The sequence below is a fragment of the Fringilla coelebs genome (genome assembly GCF_963513975.1).
Source record: "Fringilla coelebs genome assembly, chromosome: 3".
Taxonomy (NCBI): domain Eukaryota; kingdom Metazoa; phylum Chordata; class Aves; order Passeriformes; family Fringillidae; genus Fringilla; species Fringilla coelebs.
In genome coordinates this window covers 30,115,610-30,134,973 of record NC_140030.1, presented here as the reverse complement: position 1 = coordinate 30,134,973, position 19,364 = coordinate 30,115,610, and the positions used below count along the sequence as shown (strand labels likewise).

The 19,364-nt window shown below is 44.8% G+C and overlaps 1 protein-coding gene across 1 annotated transcript; it reads left to right on the top strand.

The window, feature by feature from the left end:
* Positions 1–635: 635 nt before the first annotated feature.
* On the top strand, positions 636–19,161 carry B3GAT2 (beta-1,3-glucuronyltransferase 2; the record flags this gene model as incomplete). The annotated part of the gene is made up of 4 exons (XM_084202753.1): positions 636–1,175; positions 12,213–12,357; positions 18,789–18,937; positions 19,075–19,161. 4 exons carry the CDS (start codon positions 636–638, stop codon positions 19,159–19,161), a joined length of 921 nt encoding a protein of 306 aa, XP_084058879.1.
* Positions 19,162–19,364: the final 203 nt, after the last annotated feature.

Here is a 19,364-nt window from a genome sequence, read left to right as displayed (position 1 = left end):
CCCGGGGAAGGCGTCCCGGCACCGGCCGAATTTGTGGCCCGCCGCGGAGAGAAGCAGCACCCCGTGGCCACCCGAGTCCCGGTCCCCGCCGGCCGGAGCCCGGCGGCGCCCCCGAGGACGCCGAGCTCGGAGGTCCTCGCGCCGCCGCTCCCTCCCCGCGGCCGGCAGCCGGAGCGGGGCGGGGCGGGAGCCCCCGCCCGCGGGGACCCTCCCTCCCGCTTCCCCGCCCGCCCTCCCCTCCACGCCCCCGCGCACCGCCAGAGCCGCCCGGGGAAGCGGAGGAGAAGGAGCGTCTCCCCAGAGCCCCCCGCCGAGCCCTCGTCCGGCGATGCCGAGGGCGAAGCGGGAGGAGGAAGAGGAGGAGGAGGAAGGGCGGCCGCTCGCGGAATAGAGGAGCGGCGGGAGCGGGGCCGGCAGCTGTCCCGCGGGGCTGCCGCAGGCACCGCGGGGCTCCCCGCCCCGCCCCGCCGGCGGCCCCCGCGCCCGCGGGAGGGAGGGAGCGAGGGAGCGCCCGGCGCCCGCCCCGGCCGCCGCCGCCCGGGCGCCCCGCGGAGCAGCGCGGTGGGGCAGCCCCGCCGCGCCCGTCTATGGGGCGGCGCTGAGCGGCGGCGCGGCGGGAGGGCGCCGGGGGCAGCATGAAGTCCCTGCTCTTCAGCCGCTTCCTCCTGCTGCTGCCCTGGGTGCTCATCGTCATCATCGTGCTGGACATCGACAGCAGCCGGGCGCCGCTGCCCGCGCTGTCCCCCCGCGGCGGGGCCGAGGGCGGTAGCGGCGGGGCGCGGCCGCCCGCCCCGCGGCGGCGGCCCGAGGCCGCGCTGCCCACCATCTATGCCATCACGCCCACCTACAGCCGCCCGGTGCAGAAGGCCGAGCTCACCCGCCTGGCCAACACCTTCCGGCAGGTGTCGCGGCTCCACTGGATCCTGGTGGAGGACGCGGCGGCGCGCAGCGAGCTGGTGACCCGCTTCGTGGCGGGCGCCGGGCTGCCCTGCACGCACCTGCACGTCCCCACGCCGCGCCGCTACAAGCGCCCGGGGCTGCCCCGCGCCACCGAGCAGCGCAACGCCGGCCTGGCCTGGCTGCGGCAGCGGCACCAGCACCTGCCGCCCCCGCAGCCCGGGGTGCTCTTCTTCGCCGACGACGACAACACCTACAGCCTGGAGCTGTTCCAGGAGGTGCGTGCGGGACGGGGGGGCGCGCTCGGCCGCCTCGCTCCACCGCTCCCCGCAGCCGCCCGCCGCGTCCCCATCCCCTCTCCCCGCCTCCCCTCTGGCTCCTGCCGTTCCCCCTCCTCAGGCTCCCGCGCCGGGCTGTTCCCCATCCCCTCTTTGCGGCGAACTCGGCGTCCCTTATCCAAAAACTCTGGGCATGGAGGAGTCGAGCCTGCTCCCCGCCCGCAGACTTTGCAGCGCCCGTCCCTCACCCGGGCTCCCCGGGGCTGCCTCTGCGCGACCACCGCTCTCTTGATTTAAAGTTTCTTGTCCCTCCTCTCCCTACTCCCCCAACTTTTTGCTGCTGTTTTATCATTTTGCTGCCGAGCGGGGCAAGTTTAAGGTTTATGTAAGGGATCCTGTGTTTTTGTCCAAACTGGGTTGAAAAGTGCTCCTTGGTTTGTTATGTTCAGGCTGCATCCCTCTCCCTGTAGGGCAAACTCGCATCAGGAGTCGCTATCCTTCACAGCTTTTTCCTTGGCGCTAATGAATTAAGCCAGAGCAGGCTTCTTCATGTGGAGTTGCCTTTCTGAAGCCTTTTGCTCTTAAAAGCAGCAAATCTCTTGTGTAACGACTGAACGCCCTTTCAGGAGTCTCTTTTGTGAAGGGACCTGTTTTTGTCTTCATTGCCTCCCCTTGGTGAAGGGCTTTGTTTCATTTTGGTGGGAACTGGCAAGCGCTCGGGGCAGAGGATATCCAGCTTTCTTTCTGGGCTCCCCCTGGCAGGAAGGAGGGTGTTTTATAAGTGGACATAAAACAGTAGAAGAAAGATCATGTACATCTTGTGTGACAGCTAGGAGAGTAACCTTGGCAGGGAAATGAGCGAGGGAAGCAGGAAAGTAAGTTGGCAGCAGAGGACTTCAGGCGCGCTGCGGTCTGTGCGCTGTGCCGGAGGACAGAGATGCAGCTCGAGGTGAACACCCCATCCCCTGCCGCTGGCTGCCGAGCCGTGCCCTTCCTCGCCTGCTTCACAGTCTGTGAGTTAAAGTGAACGTGATACTCAGAGATGTGAAGCACATGCAGCTCCTTAGGGAAAGCTGGTTTAGAAATGCTTAGGTTCGTTTGTGTTTAGGTTCATAACGCATCCCTTTCCATTTCCAGTGTGTGGGCAGGTGCAGGCTCCCCATTCAACAGCGATGCCCTACTTCTTTTGCCCACTTGGCATTCAGCATTGAAGCTGCTAATTTAAGGACCTTTGCCTTGAGGCTAAGCCTTTGTTGCAATTGATTTTTAAAAAATTCTCATAGCTGTGCTCAGTGCATTATAATGCAGAGTAATTTCACGTACCCGTCTTTGATGTTATGGGAGTGCTCTCGTGTATTTGTAGAAATAAGGTTAATTTGACTGACTCTCAGGGAGTCTGTTAATAGAAACAGAAAATACACTTTGGCACAATGAGAAATGTGGGACAAAAGATATTTCGCAAATATCTACTGTTTGTTGTTTGGGTTTGGGGTTTTTTTGTTTGTTTGTTTTTTTGTTGTTGTTGAGTACCAACATTAGGGACAAGCTGAAGGAACAGTATTAGCTGGCATTTCTCTTGAGTGCTCCACAGCTATTGAAAAGGAGTCTGGTCACATTTATTCTTTAAAAATTTCTATCATTATTCTACTAATTGCTGTGAATTATGAAACAGAAAGGTACAAATTACCTCTCTAGCTAGGAAATGCAGGAAAATTAAGGGATAAGGCTGTCTGAAGGGTTAACCTTGAGAACTGCAAGCACAACAGGCAACCTGTGTTTCCTCTTGCTAACAAGGATTGTAACCTCCAGCATGAACTTCTGCAACCCTAAGGCTTCCCCTTCCCCTGCGCTGAGCTGCTGGGGTGAGGCTGTTCATTCTGAGCCTTGTGTTCTCAGGCAGCCACACATGCATGAACGAGTTTTCCCTGAGAAATGGGGAGCTGGGAATGCTCAGTTACAGGAGCAGAGAAGGAGCTTTGGCTCCAGTTGCCGCTGCGGGTTGCTGTGGCTGTTTGTGGGGTCCCTGCGAGGCACCGCTGCTGGCCCGGGGAATGCCGACCTGGCAAAGCTAACGGAGCCCTTTGGCAGGCTTGGCCAACGGGAGGCGCCTTTACGTGTGGGAGGCTGCATTTAGAGCGAGCCAGGAGCCTGATTTTGCAGTCGAGGCACTGCTAGAGGGCTGCTTCCTTCTTGACTCGATAAAAGAAAATCTATGTATTCATGGATTCTGGCTTGACAGCTCTGTGGTAAATCCCGATCTCCCCTTCAGGAATTGATTGATTTATGAACGTAAATTATACTTGTCTCCTCCAAGCATGAAGAGAACAGCTTCAGAATGCATTGTTTGTGGGTGAAGTCTGGTAGTAATTCCTGTTATGAAAACAGTGCTAACTATACCTGAGAGGGAGATTTTTCAGTTTGTTTCCCTGCCAGGAACAATTCTCCAGACCAGCACTTGCTTTCTCGAAGGAGGTCTGATAAACCTCCTTAGTCTGCTCCCTAAGAGGGAGAGGTTTAAACGTAGGATGAGCCAGGAGCTCTGAACTCTCATCCTGTCACATCCCGTGTGGTGTGTGACTTCCAGCAGGTCACTGCCACGGGCACAGGGGTGAGGCCCCCCAGTGCCAGCAGCACTGCGGGCAGGTGCGTACATTGAACAGCTGCTGCTTTGACAGCGGGTCTGTCCTCTTTGTGATGGCTTGCTGCTGGGTCAGAGCTGCTTCCAGGGGCAGCAGTGGGGCTCGGGGGATGGGAAGCAAGGCTGGTTAGGGCTGTAAAGCCAGCACGAGAGGAACATTTGCGTTAGGGAAGCGTTTTGTTCAGAGGTCAAACGAGCAGGACTGCGGAGCAGGAGGCGAGCGAGGGAACTGCAATCGACAAGGATTGGGTTTAAGGAAGCTCTTTTGCTGTGGGTTTCCCTGGTGTCCTTACAGGAGATGGAGCCTTTTAACAAAGCAAGATCAGCAAAGGCTTTCCTGTGAGCTGTAGTGTATAAACCATGAGGGCATGATCAAAAAGGAGCATGCTTTGACATGGAATGCCATGGGATACTTCTGAGAGCTTTTGATGAAGAAATTCTAATCTCTGTCCAAAGTACTTCTGCCTGGTGCTTATAGGAATGAGAACTTTATATTTGATGTGGAGTGAGCTGGGCCCAGTAGACCTAGGCTAAGTGTGTTTCATGGAAATGAGGAAAAAAACCTCCAGCTTACAGTAGTCTGGAAAATATCACCTTCTGTAGTAAATCTGGAACCCTTGGCTGCTGTTTATAATTACCTTTTTTCCTAAGACCTATGATGGCATGTGGGTGGATAGGTCAGTTTTTGACGGGTGAAACTACGTCCTCAAAGTTAAACTGGGCAGGGTCTACAGTTTCAGTTGTCCTTTCTAGAATAAGGTGGAGAGTCTGTTTGTCCTTCTGCTGCTACAGCATTGGCTCAGTTTAGCATTTTGTTAGGAGAGGTTCACCTTCCATGGAAAGGCTGCAGGGAAGGAACCAACCTGTTCAGTGATTGTGAAACTCTCTGGAGTACTAAAAGGGAAGCAGCAATGATGAAGAAATACTGCCAGGAGTAGAGGTGTGGCTTTTAAGTTATTCCCAACTCTTTCTGCTTGAGAGTGTAGTGGTGGTCAGGTGAAAAATCATGCTTTTACTCTAATGCCTGTGGTTGTGGCGTATTGTATTTTGTCATTTATTATTTTGGGATTGAAACCTCAGAAATAATTTATGTATTTTCTGTTCAGGTATGATCTGTTCATTTGGAGATGTCTTTGTGCATCTCTCCTTCAAAAACAAGTCTGCTTTCTGAAAATACCTTTGTTAAAAGTCAGCCTGCATTCATAAAAAAGCCACTGAGAGGCCTGAAATTCCAACTGTTATATTTAAGATGTTTTACAAATGTTTCTACATGACTCACCATAGCTTCTATTTTTTACCACACGCTGTTCATTTTGGAGTGATTCGTATAGTTTCTGCTGCATTTGTGCTTCATCTTATTCCTGAATGCAAGTTATTGTAATATTGTGACTGATGCCTAGCAACTGCTGATTTCACATTTTAAACTTCCAGAGGGAAAAAACCTTGGATAATACTGGCATTCCACCTTCACAGAGAGATTTTAAAAACAGGATTAACCTAAGCACTGGAAACTGAAGATAGACAGCAAAGTTCCACTTCTCTTAACTCTTCACAGAATCCCTGTGTTTCTGTCTCAGGCATTTTCTCTGCTCTTTCCAAATGTTGAGTAGCTGGCCAAAGGCCATCACTTCCATGGTCCATGTTTGGATATGTGTGCAAATTGGAGGAATTTGTGCTGGAGATCCACTCTGCTGTTGATTGTGCAGACTGCCCTGAATCCTTCGAAGGTGAGGGGTGAGCAGCATGAGGAGTACAAGAGGAGTGAAGGTCTTCACCATCTGTCTGAAAGTGAGCTTGCTGCATCCAAAAACACACTGAGTTTTAGAGATTCCTGTCTAGGTTATTTCTGACACTTTTGCTTGTGTTTTCTTCAGACACCTAAATGGAGATATATTTGAAATCAGAGTGCTCATATCTAAAACCATGTTACCCATCCCTGCCACCCCAGGCTTCTGGTCATCAATGCCCAGATTTTCTTGGCAATGTTTGCTGGGTGCTTAGAACAGGCAAGTGTGACACATTGCACTGGCTTGTCTGAGTGCAAGGAGAGGATTTGCAGACTGGGTCTCCTTAGAGAAATCCACACTCTCAGGTGTGATGTGGATACAGCCTCACAGTGTGGAATTCAGAGTAGATCACACACCTAATTGTTATTTCTAAGGGATGAAGAAACCCAACTCAAACTTCAGCAGCTTAGCAGTGTGTCCTATTGCCCACTGAGTTGTGGAGCAGAATTCAATTTGCTGTAGCTGTTGCCTGCACAAGAGTGCCCTGAATATGATGGTAGAGTTGAAGCTGGAAAGGAGTTATGAGAGGACAGAGCTCAGCCTGCTCTCCCCAAGCTGAGGTAGTCTTTACAGGTAGCTCAAGATTCTAAGAGCCACAGATTCAGACTGAAAGAATTTTCTTGTGTCCCTGCACTTCCCTCTCAAAAGGTATGTATGAAGGTGGCAGATATTCTAATGGCTTTTAACAGCCATTTCAGTAGCCTAAAAAAAGAATTCCTTGTTATTAAAAATAGAACAGAAATACTTGCAGGCATTGCATGTCACACAGGCTTCAGTTTTCCTGTGATCATCTTCATAAAATATTTTGAGGGGAACTCAAAAAATGCATTATAGAAGAGGTAAATTTAAATTTAAAAATAAATTTACTATTTATTCCAACTGTGACTAGGGAAGGGTTAGTGCTCCTTCAATAACACTTACGTAACTGTCCTAATTTTTATACACAGTATTAGGCTAACTTTTGTGTATTTTTTAATAGATATATTTGTGCAAAAGATTTAAAAGTAGTAGAAGTCTAGTAGTATGAGTCTCTTTACCTTTGAAAACATAAAAATCTTTTGTTGTATCTCTTGGAGCTGGTTGGAAAAATCAGATTTTTATAATAGTCTTAAAAATAACATTCGGTAGTCTAGGCAGAATTAAATATTAGCTGGCAGTCATTAGTTATTTTCTTCAGAATAAAAAGTGATCCAAATATGAGTTAGCAGTGCATTAAATACCTTTCTAGTATATAAATGATTTAGGAGTACATGACAGATTTTAAATGCACACTGACATTTTTCTTCCACATAGACATGTAATACCTATGCTAAAGAGGCTGGATTAGAAAAGACTGGCAGAGAATAAAATAGCTTAAAAATGAGAGGAAAAAGTGACTAAAAAAAAAAAAGGCTATTTGAAACATGTTTTTGCTTGGTTACAAAGTACCAAGTACTCTCTGTGTCTGCACTGGCAGCAGCAGTTTTACCTGTGAAACTGATACTATTGCTGTGAAATTAATTACAAAGGATCAGCAGCTCTTCAGAGGTACAGTGAACACAGAATGAGGCAACCAGGAAATAGAAGGGCCCAGAAGTAAAATGAGTAGCAAATGTTTTGGAAGTTGTCCCAGTCCACAGAAATTGGCTGCAAACTGCTTTAGTTAAATTTGGTACAGTTTTCTTCTGCAGGGAAGCAATATTGACATTTGTGCCCAAGGATGCTGGTATAATTTAGAAACATTAGTCATGTACCTAATATATAAAATGTTGTTGGAGAAAAGGAGGAATTAAGCTATCCTCCCTCAATGCAATGTAGATTGTGTACAGATCAGCAGAGGAGGTTTAAAGCAGATGCTTGGAAAGAAAGCGTTCCAGCAGAGAGGATGGTGAAGCAGATCACCTGTGAGATTTGCAAAGGGGGCTACATCAAGGAATGACAATTTTTTGATTTGTAGATCTCTTCTACAAGTGTTCCCATGGATAATATCCTTCACAGTCAAATTTGCCAACAACAAACTTGCCTTTTGAAGTTCCTAACCCCTAAGCAACCCAATCCCTGAACCACAAAAGCCACTGGCACAGGTTTCTATGCCTCGGTGCCTCCTTTGAAATGGTGGCAAGAGGGGGCAGGAGCTCTGTCCAGAGCCTCAGTAAACAGGCACAGCATCAGGCTGAGCTGTCTGGCTGAGCCACAGGGCTCTCACGTAAGTTTAGTTGAAGCAGAATTTGTCTTTAAATGGCCTATGAGTAATGCAGAGAACTGTGTGAGGACTGACAGGGAACCTGGCTGTGCTCATGCTTTAACCCATAAAATTTTGTCCAGAGGAATTGTTGTAGTGAAGGAGCTCTAGATCCTGTCTTTGGCAGTAATAAATCAGAATTTTGCATAGAAATCTGCTGGAGTATCCCTGGGATGGGCAGGGGTGTGGGGTAGCATGGTGAGTGTGGATGTGAATCTGTAGCCAGGACAGATCACAAATCACACAGTGGTTGAAATGACAGAGGGGAAAAAAGCTTACAAGGTGTGGCAGCAGATTTGCCCTTGCAGAGGGCTTTGAATCCCAAACAGAAACACATTGACATCATGCTGCAAAAACAGCAGGATGGTTGTTCCTATCTGGAAGCCTTTTCACTGTAGGAAGTACAGCCATGTTTCCTTTCCTCTGTCATTTGCCTTCATTCCCCTTGGGCTTTTATATTTTGTTACTGGCTTGGTATCTTCCCTATCCATCAGTCCAGTGCATCCCATTAAGCAGCTTTTCTTGATTGACTAATGAGATGCTAAATTTAGCAATGCTTTTATCACTGTCTTTTATTGCTCAGCTCCATTTCCTGCATTTCACTTGCTATTCTTCAGTGATTACTCTGTTGTTACTGTATTTACTGCTGTATGCCCATCACCCTACTGGCATTTCTTTGGTCAATTGTTACTCATCTCTCCTGTCATTTCCTTGATCATTTCTTCCCAGTTCTCCTCCTACTTCATTCTGGTTTGCTCTACCATCTTCCCCACCCAGTACATCACTCTCCTCCTATGCCCAAGACCCCCTTTCAAAAAGTAAACAGAGGACAAAAGCACTTCTACCTTGAGAGAGCTGTCCAAGCAGGGCAGGATGAATCCTGCAGTGGGCTCCTATCTCTGCTCATTAACTACAGAAGTCTAACTAGGACAGAGCAGCTGCTTGACTTGCAGAGAGTGAAGTGCAAGATGAATACCATTCATGTAAGCTCCCAGGACTTTCAATGCTGAGTGTTAACACAGCTTGTGCTACTGCTGTCATTACAATGACAGATAGAACAGTCATTTAGGAAGCTGTTTGTAAGTCCTAGGATTTTTGGCAGTTGTTTAACCCACGGCATTAAAGTTATTCAGATTTAACACAGTTTTCAATCACTTTTTTGTGTCCTGATGATTAGTAGCATAAAATTCCAGGTGCAAGCTGGCCTTTTAATCCAAATAATAGCTTTTTCCCCATCATGCATAAATACAGCCTTCACATATCAGTATGTTAACTGCAGTAATGCTATTCTCAGAAGATTAAAAGAAATATTCCTACTTTCATCTGCCTAGCATATCCCAAGGCTGTGAGGTATTTCAGAATTAGCATAAATACTGGTCTAGATGTGCTCTTTCAGCTTTTACTTGAAGGAATTGCTGCATTCTTGACACCTGCTTATTTTATTCTTCAAAAATGTAACCTGTAAGAATAAAGTCACCCAAGGACAGAAGTAGGAGCTCTGTAAGGGGTTACTTGCATCTGACATAATTCATAGACACTGGGATTGACCCAAGATTATTAGTTTAAAACTCCTTGGGTCATTTCATGCTGGTTTTATGAGGTCAGTGAGATACTCTTCGTTGACAAGGTTTTCCAAAACGCTGTGTATCATAGAGTATTAATGTAAATCTACCTGGTTCTGCCAGCACAGATGCTGAGGCCACTCTTGACCCAGTTAAGAAGTCCTGTGTAACCTGGCTCATTTTGCAGTACAACTGCCCAAACTATCACTGTGCACACAGGCAGAGTATGGGGGCACAGTGCTCTGGCCACTCTCTTGCACAGTATGCCTACCCTTGTCTTGTGGCATTTTGAGTTTAGGTACAGGCAGTTGGCACAGGATGGCCAAAGTACTGCAGTTCTGAACCCTAATAATCTGTTCAGGTATCCACACCCTCCAGGAAGTATTAGTGGCACCATGTCTGTTTATCCTGTGGTATTTACAGTTGGGTGAATGTAGCTTGATGGTGCTGCGTAGACATTCCCAACAGGATGATTCCCTGTGCCCATGTCTGGTATGTTAGGATGTTAACATAAACATGCTGTTAGCAAAATAAGCAAAAGAGATGTGTCATTAAAACCAGGGCTAAAAGATCTTCATGAGAAGGTTTGGTTGCTGTCCATACCCAAATAGCTAATTGCTAACCTTGCATTTCCTACATGGAGGAGTGGGAGAGATTGGAAAGTTAAACATAAGCAGGGAGAACAGTTGTAGGTAAATACATTTCTCAATAACCTTAGAAAGATTCATGGCAGCCTCTCACTGGCAATTAGCCAGGCAATGGCTTGGAGACAATACTTATCACAAGAATTCCCTGTATTTCCAGCTGAATACATACCCTGCTCTCATGCACCATGGGCTGCTACTGCTGAGTGAGGTGTTCTTGCTTGCTGCAACAGTTATTAAGGTGAAAGAGAGGAATTTTTGATAAACAAATCTGAAGAAACACAAATAATTGGAGGGAGAGAAGGAGCATGTCTCTCTTCTGTGTGTTCCTACATTTTTGTGGATTTTTTAATATGTATTTTACACTTTCTGTGAAAGTTCTAAGAATCTGCTAGTGTTTCTAGCTTAGAAATGTGAACCACGCTGACGTGATGTCTTTGTTTTCTTCTTGTGTGACTCCTGCGAGTCTTGATGATATGCATGATAAATCTTTCACCTTGGCAGAGAGAGAGGGAAGTGTTTAATATTTAACCAAGGTTGTCTTTTACTTCAGCATCCATCGATAGGGGACTGCGGTTACAAATATGTAAAACTGTGTTTGTTTTTGCTGAGAAGAGTGCTTGGAAGGAAAAAGGGATAACCTTTCCCAAAGGAGTAAGTTTCAATTACAACAAAAGACAAGACTGTTTTCAGAATAGATCAAATTAAGCCCACATTACACTGAAATAGCTTAATACTTGTTTCAATAGAACCATATTTAAAGCACAGTGTTAGAAGTGGCTTTTGAACCAGTGTGGTTTTGTTGTGCAAGTTGCTGTGTCGGTGCCCTCGCTTGCTCAAGTTCTCACGCCAGACCGTCTGATTTTCCCACGGGGAGCAGTGTGTCAAGGTTTGTGCCATATTATCTCCTGTTTACTGGAGAAAATGGACCACTGAACCAGTTATCTGAAGTCACTGAATCAGACTCATAATCTTTACTGCTAGAAAAGGCCTCCAAGATCGAGTCCAGCCTTTGCCTGAATACCACATCAATTAAACCATAGCACTGTCATATCTAGTTTATTGAACACTTCCAGGGATGGTAACTCCATCACTTCTCTGGGCAGCCCATTCCAATGCCTGGCAACCCTTTCAGTGAAGAATTTTTTCCTGATGCCAACCTGAACCTTCTCTTGCACAGCCTGAGGCTCTTTCCTGATGTTAGCTGGGAGAAGAGGCTGACCCCCACCTGGCTCCATCCTGCTTTCAGACAGTTTAGAGTGATAAGGTCCTCCCAAGCCTGCTTTCCTCCAGGCTAAGCACCCCCAGCTCCCTCAGCTGCTCTTTATAGGACTCCCTTTCTAGACCCTTCCCCAGTTTTGCTGTGCTTCTCTGGACATGCCCCAGCACTTTAATGCCCTTCTTGAAGTGGCTCCCAGTCATGGACACTTCTTGCTACAGTAATTTTTTCATACCTATGGCTTCTTCTATGTTAGAAAAGGATCACATTTCCAGTTTTACATTTAGTTAATTTAAATCACTGGGAAAAACTGCTGCTGGTGATAACAAGCATCCTGCCTGGCCTTCTTTTCGTCCTTCTCAGAAATTTAGCAGAGCTTTTAAAGGGAAAATACAGAAGTCAAAAACACTTAGCCTTAGCAATCTTTTTTCATGAATCCTAAATAGATCTGAGCTGCAGCTGAGGTCTGCTGCAGTAGGAAAGAGTTGTGTGTCATAATCTCCCCTATTCAATGCATTTTTAACAAGTCCCAAACTAATTGTACTTGTCCTCGTGAAGTGTGTATTAATCATAATTATATTTTCTCTCACTGGCTTTCTACAGTATCTCAACTATCTATAGACATAAGCCCACTGCCAGAATGCTGCAGTCTTGCAGATAAAAAAGATCTACTACGCCTCTGAAAACCCAAACAAACAAGAACAAAACCCTGTTTTTTCACAGCTTTAAAAATTCTTGGTATAAAAGATATCACGAATAGGGTATTTAAAGTAGACTCGAGATGCCTATGGACTACAGAGCTGGAGATTTCACAGAAAACGAATGGGCACAGGCAGCTCTTGGGCCACAGTCTGTAAGCTAGAATTGCCTTTGAATTCCTGTTCTTGATGACTGCCGTGGGTTTGCAGCAGCACTGGCAGGAGAGCCCGCTGGAGCCGGCAGTGACGCTGTGCCTGCCTCTTGCAGATGCGGACGACGCGCAAGGTGTCCGTGTGGCCCGTGGGGCTGGTGGGAGGCCGGCGCTACGAGCGCCCGGTGGTGGAGAACGGCAAAGTGGTCGGCTGGTACACGGGCTGGAGAGCTGACAGGCCCTTTGCTATCGACATGGCAGGTGAGGCTCACTCATGACGCATGCATGTTTCCATTTCTCAATTTAAGCAGCTTCCTAAACTTCTGAAGTGCTGGCAGAGCGTGCAGCCCTTTGGCTCTAACTATCCCGGAAGTCTAAGCTTGTACATCTTGTCTAATTAATTTGCTGCTTGGCGGTATCTGAACTTATTTTAATTTGTTTCTGTTTTTATGTGGCAACTTGGCTTTTATGTTGTACGAATTGTCTGAAACAAGCTAATTGTAAATTAATTCATCCTAGCAATTCTTGCAAGGAATCCCTGCCTGTCATTTTGTCATCAATCTAAACCAGGCAGCATAAATGCAGACCTTCTCAGACCTCATGTTGTAAAACGCTACTTTATCATGAAATTATTCATGTTGCATTGGTTATTTGGAATGACAGTGATAACTGTAGATGGATATAGCTTGAAACACTGGGCTTAGGGGAAAAAATCACTGACAGCTGTTGCCTGGTAGATGAAGGCAGAAAAGCTTCAAAATGAATCTAATCAATCTTCTGCAGTGAAGTTTGCACACCACACAGCTCTGTCTTGCTGACAGTCCATGCTTAGACAATCTTTTGTATACATTCACAACTGCCACATGAATCACCACTGTGCACAGGTCCAATTTCTGATACAGCAGAAGCTGGCTTCCCAGCAAATGATACAGTATTTGCACTTAGATATCTTCTGTACTCAGGAGGGAAAAGTAGAAATTCAAGGGCAAGAATAGGGTAGAAATAGCCAGGTTTTTTTATCCTGATACCCCAAAGTTTTAAGAGAGGGAAAAGGACAGTGTACAGTTCTTTCTCATCTTAACAGAGTACTGTTAAATTAACTGAAATTATCGATAAAAACATCTACAGTATTTACAGTCCAACTGGTAAAAAAGAGCAAATAAAGGAGGACTAATGATTGTTATCACCTCAAAGACAAAAAGGTTAACAGGTGAATTTTTCTGCACTGTAGAGGCATTTCAAGTCAATAGTAAGACCTGGCATAAAAATAAGTACTTGGGTGTTCACATAAAGGCATTCCTCTGGGGCAAAGCAGGTGTTCAATGCCCAAAATAATGCAGTGTGTCAGGGACTGCAGCTGTGCAGCTGAACAGTCCCTGTGGATTTACAGATACATGTTGATACTGGACTCTAGAAGGGATTACTGATGGCATTATAAAGGTGAGAGCATGGTCCATAATTCATCAGCAGCAGGCAGAAAGCCATTACACAACATCGGCCAAAGGACATGACCCAGACATGAAGATACACATGGAAAGTTCTTAAGTTGTTTACCTCCAATATGCTGGCTAAATCACTGGCATGAGGGAAAAGCAGGTCCATTAGGAGCATTCCCTGCTTGTGCTTTGACCAGTCATGTAAGGGAGGGTCATACAGACAAAAAAACCCCAAAACTTACAGGAAGTTATTGCACAACCAGAAACAAAGAGTTACAATTTTGCAAGAGAACTTTTATTACTCTTCAAAAAATACTGAAGAAATTGAATTTCATTTTTAATTTCAGGAAGGAGAGAAATGGATGCAGTGTAGACTGCTAAAAAAATGATGTGAAATTTGCATCTTCATTCCCCTCAGGAATACAGTGTCAGGCCATAAACACAACAGAACTGCAAATCCAGAACTCCTGAGTAGGTGCAGGCTAGAGGATGCATGTCAACATGCAGTTTCCTACCCGTGCCCTTCTCTCCTGACTTCCCAGCACGCCTCCAGGGACTTGCTACCAAACCTAGAGTCCATGCTGTAGTCCATTGCTGGCATTTTTCCATATATAAGCAACTTAGGTTATACTGAATGCTGCACATAAGGAAGATCAAGGATCTCTGTTAGAAATACTGCCATGCAAACAGGATAGCTGCATACAGTAATACTGATATGGAAATGTATCAGCTGTCTACAGTTCATGTTCTGTGCTTGTGTCCCAATGCATTGCTAAGGAGGCTCTATTTGGTTTAGTGAACATTTTTTCCCAGTGATTTTCACAAGAATTTGATCATGAGGCTGGGTATGAACAGTGACAGCTTAAAAGGTTTGGGATCACCAGTTTAACTTGTGGCTGTTCAAAGGAAGCACCTCCTTGACTTTAGGCACATAAAATTCTTATTCTAGACTGCAAGATACAAGGCCAAATTCAAGTCCTGCTGATTTCATTGGGCTCAGCTCAATGACCCTAGTTGGCCAACCTCCCCAGGTTCTTTGAAACACACTTGCTCATGGCAATCACATTAGGTCAGTTCATTAAACATTGGATATTTATTTTGAGAAATTTGTGGCCGGTACTGCTATTCTCCAATGGTGAATTGAATTCAGAAAGCAAAGTAGCTGGTTCCTGTGTTGCTTCTTACCTGGCAAACAACACACCATACAAATTAGTTCTGGAATTTCCGAAGTTCTGCTTCAGTTTTTAATTGAGGGGGGTTCTAGAGTTTGACACTGATTTGCTTACCCTTGGGGAAGAAAAGTGAGAGAGAAGTGGAAAGCAAAAACTGTGTTATTCAGTATGGATCTGAATTCAAGTCTTCTATATTAAAGGTTGTTTTACTTCTGGCCTGTTCCTTACTGCCAGCATTTTGGATCACTCAAGAAAAAAGTTAGATTGTGATTCTCCTAATGTGAAGGTTGTTCAAGAACACAGATGCTTGCTTTGCATTAGCATTCCAGGAGCTACTTCAGTCATAGAGATTCATATGTGACTGTACATCACTGGGCCAGCAGGTTTTGGAATTGGATCCCTAGGCAGCTCTGCTAGGGCCTGAGCAATCACCTTTTTTAATTGCATTTTCTTAAAATTTTGCTATAGTAATGAGATCTTCAGTACATCTCATATTTCTTAGGGTTCCCTGAGCAAAATGCCAGTCTATCCACAGCACTGTAAAACATGGCATATTTTGACAGAATCAGAAAGAGTCACTGCTGGAAGTCACAAACAAAAAAAAAATTTAAGTGGTATGGCAGCCAGCACTCAAAACCCTCCACCAAAACCAAAGCAAAACACCAACCTCCCCTCCCATCCAAGGATAAATACTGTTTTAAACATTGAGCTTATAATCAAATGCCTCTTTCATGGTGAATTAATGTCAGCAGATGCCTTTGATCCTAACTACAAAGCCTCCTGGTTAGACATCTCTGCCTTACTGCAACCCAAAAAGTACACCACAGGGAGAACAGAACTTGAAAGCCACAGAGTCCAAGCCAAAGGTGGGACCTTGATCTATGTGAAAACCAGCACATCTGTTCCAACATCAGCTTTGAGCATTAGCATTTATACACTCCAGAAACAATAAGCACTCAAGTTTCTAGCTTGCCTTCAGCTTCTGTCCTAACTAGAACATCTAGGAAGCAATGGCATTAACCATGGAAACAAAATCTTTAAACCCTGGCTCAAGTTCATCTGGATGAAGAAAAATAGTTCTGCCTTTTAACAGAAGCCATTGGTTGAACACAAGTCAAGGTGTGAACGAACAGAAACAGCTTACATTGAAAGAACAAATGTAATATCTGCTATGTCTCCCAGGTATCTTGTCCTCTAACAAATTAATTCCTATCTAGGTGGCTCTTCAGCCAATTAGATTCAATTTATAACCTTGCATTAAACACCAAACAACCCCTGAAACACCTCTTCACACTCCAGCTATGAAATTGTCTTGAGGCATTTCATGTGAAGTTAAGCCCAGTATGACCTAGTAGGAATAATGACTAAGTCAAATAACTGTATGCAGGTAAGCACTGTTCAGTTATGTGACACTGGAGACAGTAATCCCAGATAAATCCTGTTTAGTGATAGAATTCAAAACAACGTCTTTTCATCTGTTAGCACAGGATCATTACCTACTGAAAAAAATAATTAGTACCAATCTGGTCAAAACTTGTGCTGTCTCTTCTATTTCTGACACCAAAAAGATACATCTGATAAAGTCAACTTGAAGTTGTCACTAGAAAGTGGTTTGCTCTCAAATCCATCTTACAAAATGTCATACATATGAAAATAAAGCTGTTATAAAACAGAGCTGAAGAACTAGAGAGACAAGAGATTAGTCTCCTTGGATTATTTTATCTCCTAAAGTCGCTGCTTTATTGGATTCTTTTAACAAACAAAGACTGCATGGACCCTGACCAAGGAAACAAACCTCAGGCCAGTCAGTGCACAGTAGCCCACGTCCTTGTCACCTGCAATGCTCAGTTTATAATTTAACTTTTACTTGATGGCACCAATAGTTTTCACAACACCCTCAAACGACAATTTGCAATAGCATGGTAGCAAGGGCACGTGTCACATGCAGGGGCCACGACCCACTTGAGCATCTGTGTGTAGGAGAAATCCACCCTCAGAACTCAATGCAATTTTCTCAACAGAGGAGCAAGCCTTGCAACAAGAAATTATGAGAAATTAATGTATGGATAAGTATAGGCTATGGGTCCTGGAAGCCCCACTGACACTGCAAAAATAAACAGCAGAAAATCTGTGTCTCTTCTGCTTAGAATGGGATTATTTCTATGCACTAAAATCTAGGACACTAATTTTGGTGTTTACTTCATTTTCTTCTTTATGCATGGGCAGCTTGAATCTTAAATGTATTTAAAAAGAAAGAGCAGCTCACACAGCTGATAAGGGTTCCAAAAATGCTTTCCCATGCAAAAGAACTTTTTTTTTTGTGCCCAAAGTTATTAAAGCCCAGTTGCATCCAAAATTTATAGTTTGTTTTATGTGAGGAAAGAAGGCCAACAAAACCTAACCAAACCCACTAAACTGAAGCAGCCTGTTTTGTTCATCAGTACTAAGTCTCCAGTCCTCTTTCAAGGTGCAGCATGCTGGCTGTGCATACTGTCTGTAGCTGAAGGAGACTCTCTCAGAGACTCTCTCCTAAACTGTCACCCTCAGCTCTTCCCAAATGATTACATTTGGCTACCAAGAGCACTGAGACAGAGTGCACTTTGTGGTCCACTGTGGCCAGGCTACAAGGAGTGAGTAGCAAGACTGCACTGCAGGGTGTGGGTAAGCCCTGTCAATGCAGACACCTACTCTCTATCTCAGGCAGGACAGGATGTACAAAGCTACATAAAATATATAATGTATAAATGTTTTCTGTGTCCATCAGTGAACTGGGACCTGTTTACATCCAACCCATAGACTTCATCAGGGTCCAAATCCTTACTGAAAACAAAACAAACTTCCTGGTGCCTTCTTTTGCTTCCTACAAGCAAGACCATGATAAAGTGGTTTCAGTGTGCCTTTCTTTACATGGGATGTAGTAATTAGTTCCTTAAATTTTCCTCTTCAAAAGGCTCCTGTAAAAGTCACAGATACTTTCAAGGAAAACACAGCAGCAAGACACTTCTACTAAAAGAATGTCAGAATTACATTAAGTTATAGTTTAAAACTGAGCATAACTTTCCGATAAAATTTCAATAGTGGCTTTAGAATTAAATGTTCTTGGAGTCTTCCAGAACTGATGTCAAAACTGTTACTATTTGTGTCATAAAGGGACAGCTGGAACCACTCTGAACTGATGAAGAAAGGATTTCTTTGGTAGCCTTGGCAATCAGACAAAAGGAGTTAGTTACAAATGTAATTTTTCTTTAAAAGTCTATCAGTTGAGTTTTTGAGTCATAGTTAAAGAAGCAAACATATGACCGAGCATTGCTGAAGGAAAATGGGAGAGTTCTATAAAATAATGGTAGAGATTCATGGTAGCTTCTTCAGAGAGGGTGAGTTTGTTCAAACCAGTGATTTCTCAGTTTGCAGTCTCCCTTCAAGGAACCTGACGCATGTTAGTGGAGAAAACCATTGCAGAGAGGATGTGTACACTGAATAAATCCCTTGAGCTGTGCTGTGCCAGGCTCAGACCAGCTGAGACTGCCTGGCAGACCACTGGTGCTGAAAGTCATTCCCAAGGCAGAGCATTAGTATGACTTGTCTTTCCTCAGCAAGGCTGTTAAAAATCTACAGGCTAAAGCTATCTAAATATCACAGTTGTAACATGTTTTAACCTTTTCTCTTGACTCTCACCTTGAAGTGTAGAATGGTTTGTACAGTATAAATTTCATACATTTTATTTTACTTAAATTGAGTTTTATTTCTTAATTAAAAGTAGAAAGAAAGAATAACCCAAGATTTTAGCAATACCTGACTTTTCAGGCAAGAAAGCATATACTACCTACATGATGGGAAATTAAGATTTAACATGTTGAAAATATGGTGCAATTAAAAAAAAATCTGATTGTATCTTAAGGGCACACTAAACCAAAACAATATAACGTAGGATGTACAAACCTACCAAATATTATCTATGCACATAATCAAATTTACACATTTTAAAAAAGAACATGGGAGATTTCTAGATTTTAAGTATAACTGCACAAAAATGTAAGGCCTAAAGGTTTTTCTCAACCTTTTTCCCTGTCTCCCTCTCTCCAAGGATTTGCTGTGAGTCTTCAAGTGATCCTGTCGCATCCCAAAGCCGTATTCAAGCGTCGTGGTTCTCAACCAGGAATGCAAGAATCTGATTTTCTGAAACAGATAACAACAGTGGAGGAACTGGAGCCAAAAGCAAACAACTGCACAAAGGTACCGATTGCCACACTTTGTGAAAAGCTTTTGTGTCATCTCCGTAGATGACTTTACTGATACACGTGGTAGTTTCTACTCTGTGAAAAGCTTTCATCTCTGTGGACGACTTTACTGACACACATGGTATTTTCTAGGTTCTTGTATGGCACACTCGAACAGAGAAAGTGAATCTAGCTAATGAGCCAAAGTACCACCTGGACACAGTCAACATTGAGGTATGACTGGGGGGACAGTCCCACGGCAAGAGCAGGACAATGGACGCACCAGCGCGTGTTCCGGTTCGGACAGCTAAAGTCATCAGCTTCTGCCTGAGACCTGACAGACTTCTGTGGAAAGAAAAGGAAGCTTTCAGAGACTCTAATAAGCAAATCAAGTGTGTGTGCTTTGTTCTAACATGTCTGCATGCATTTCTGAACTCTCAGCT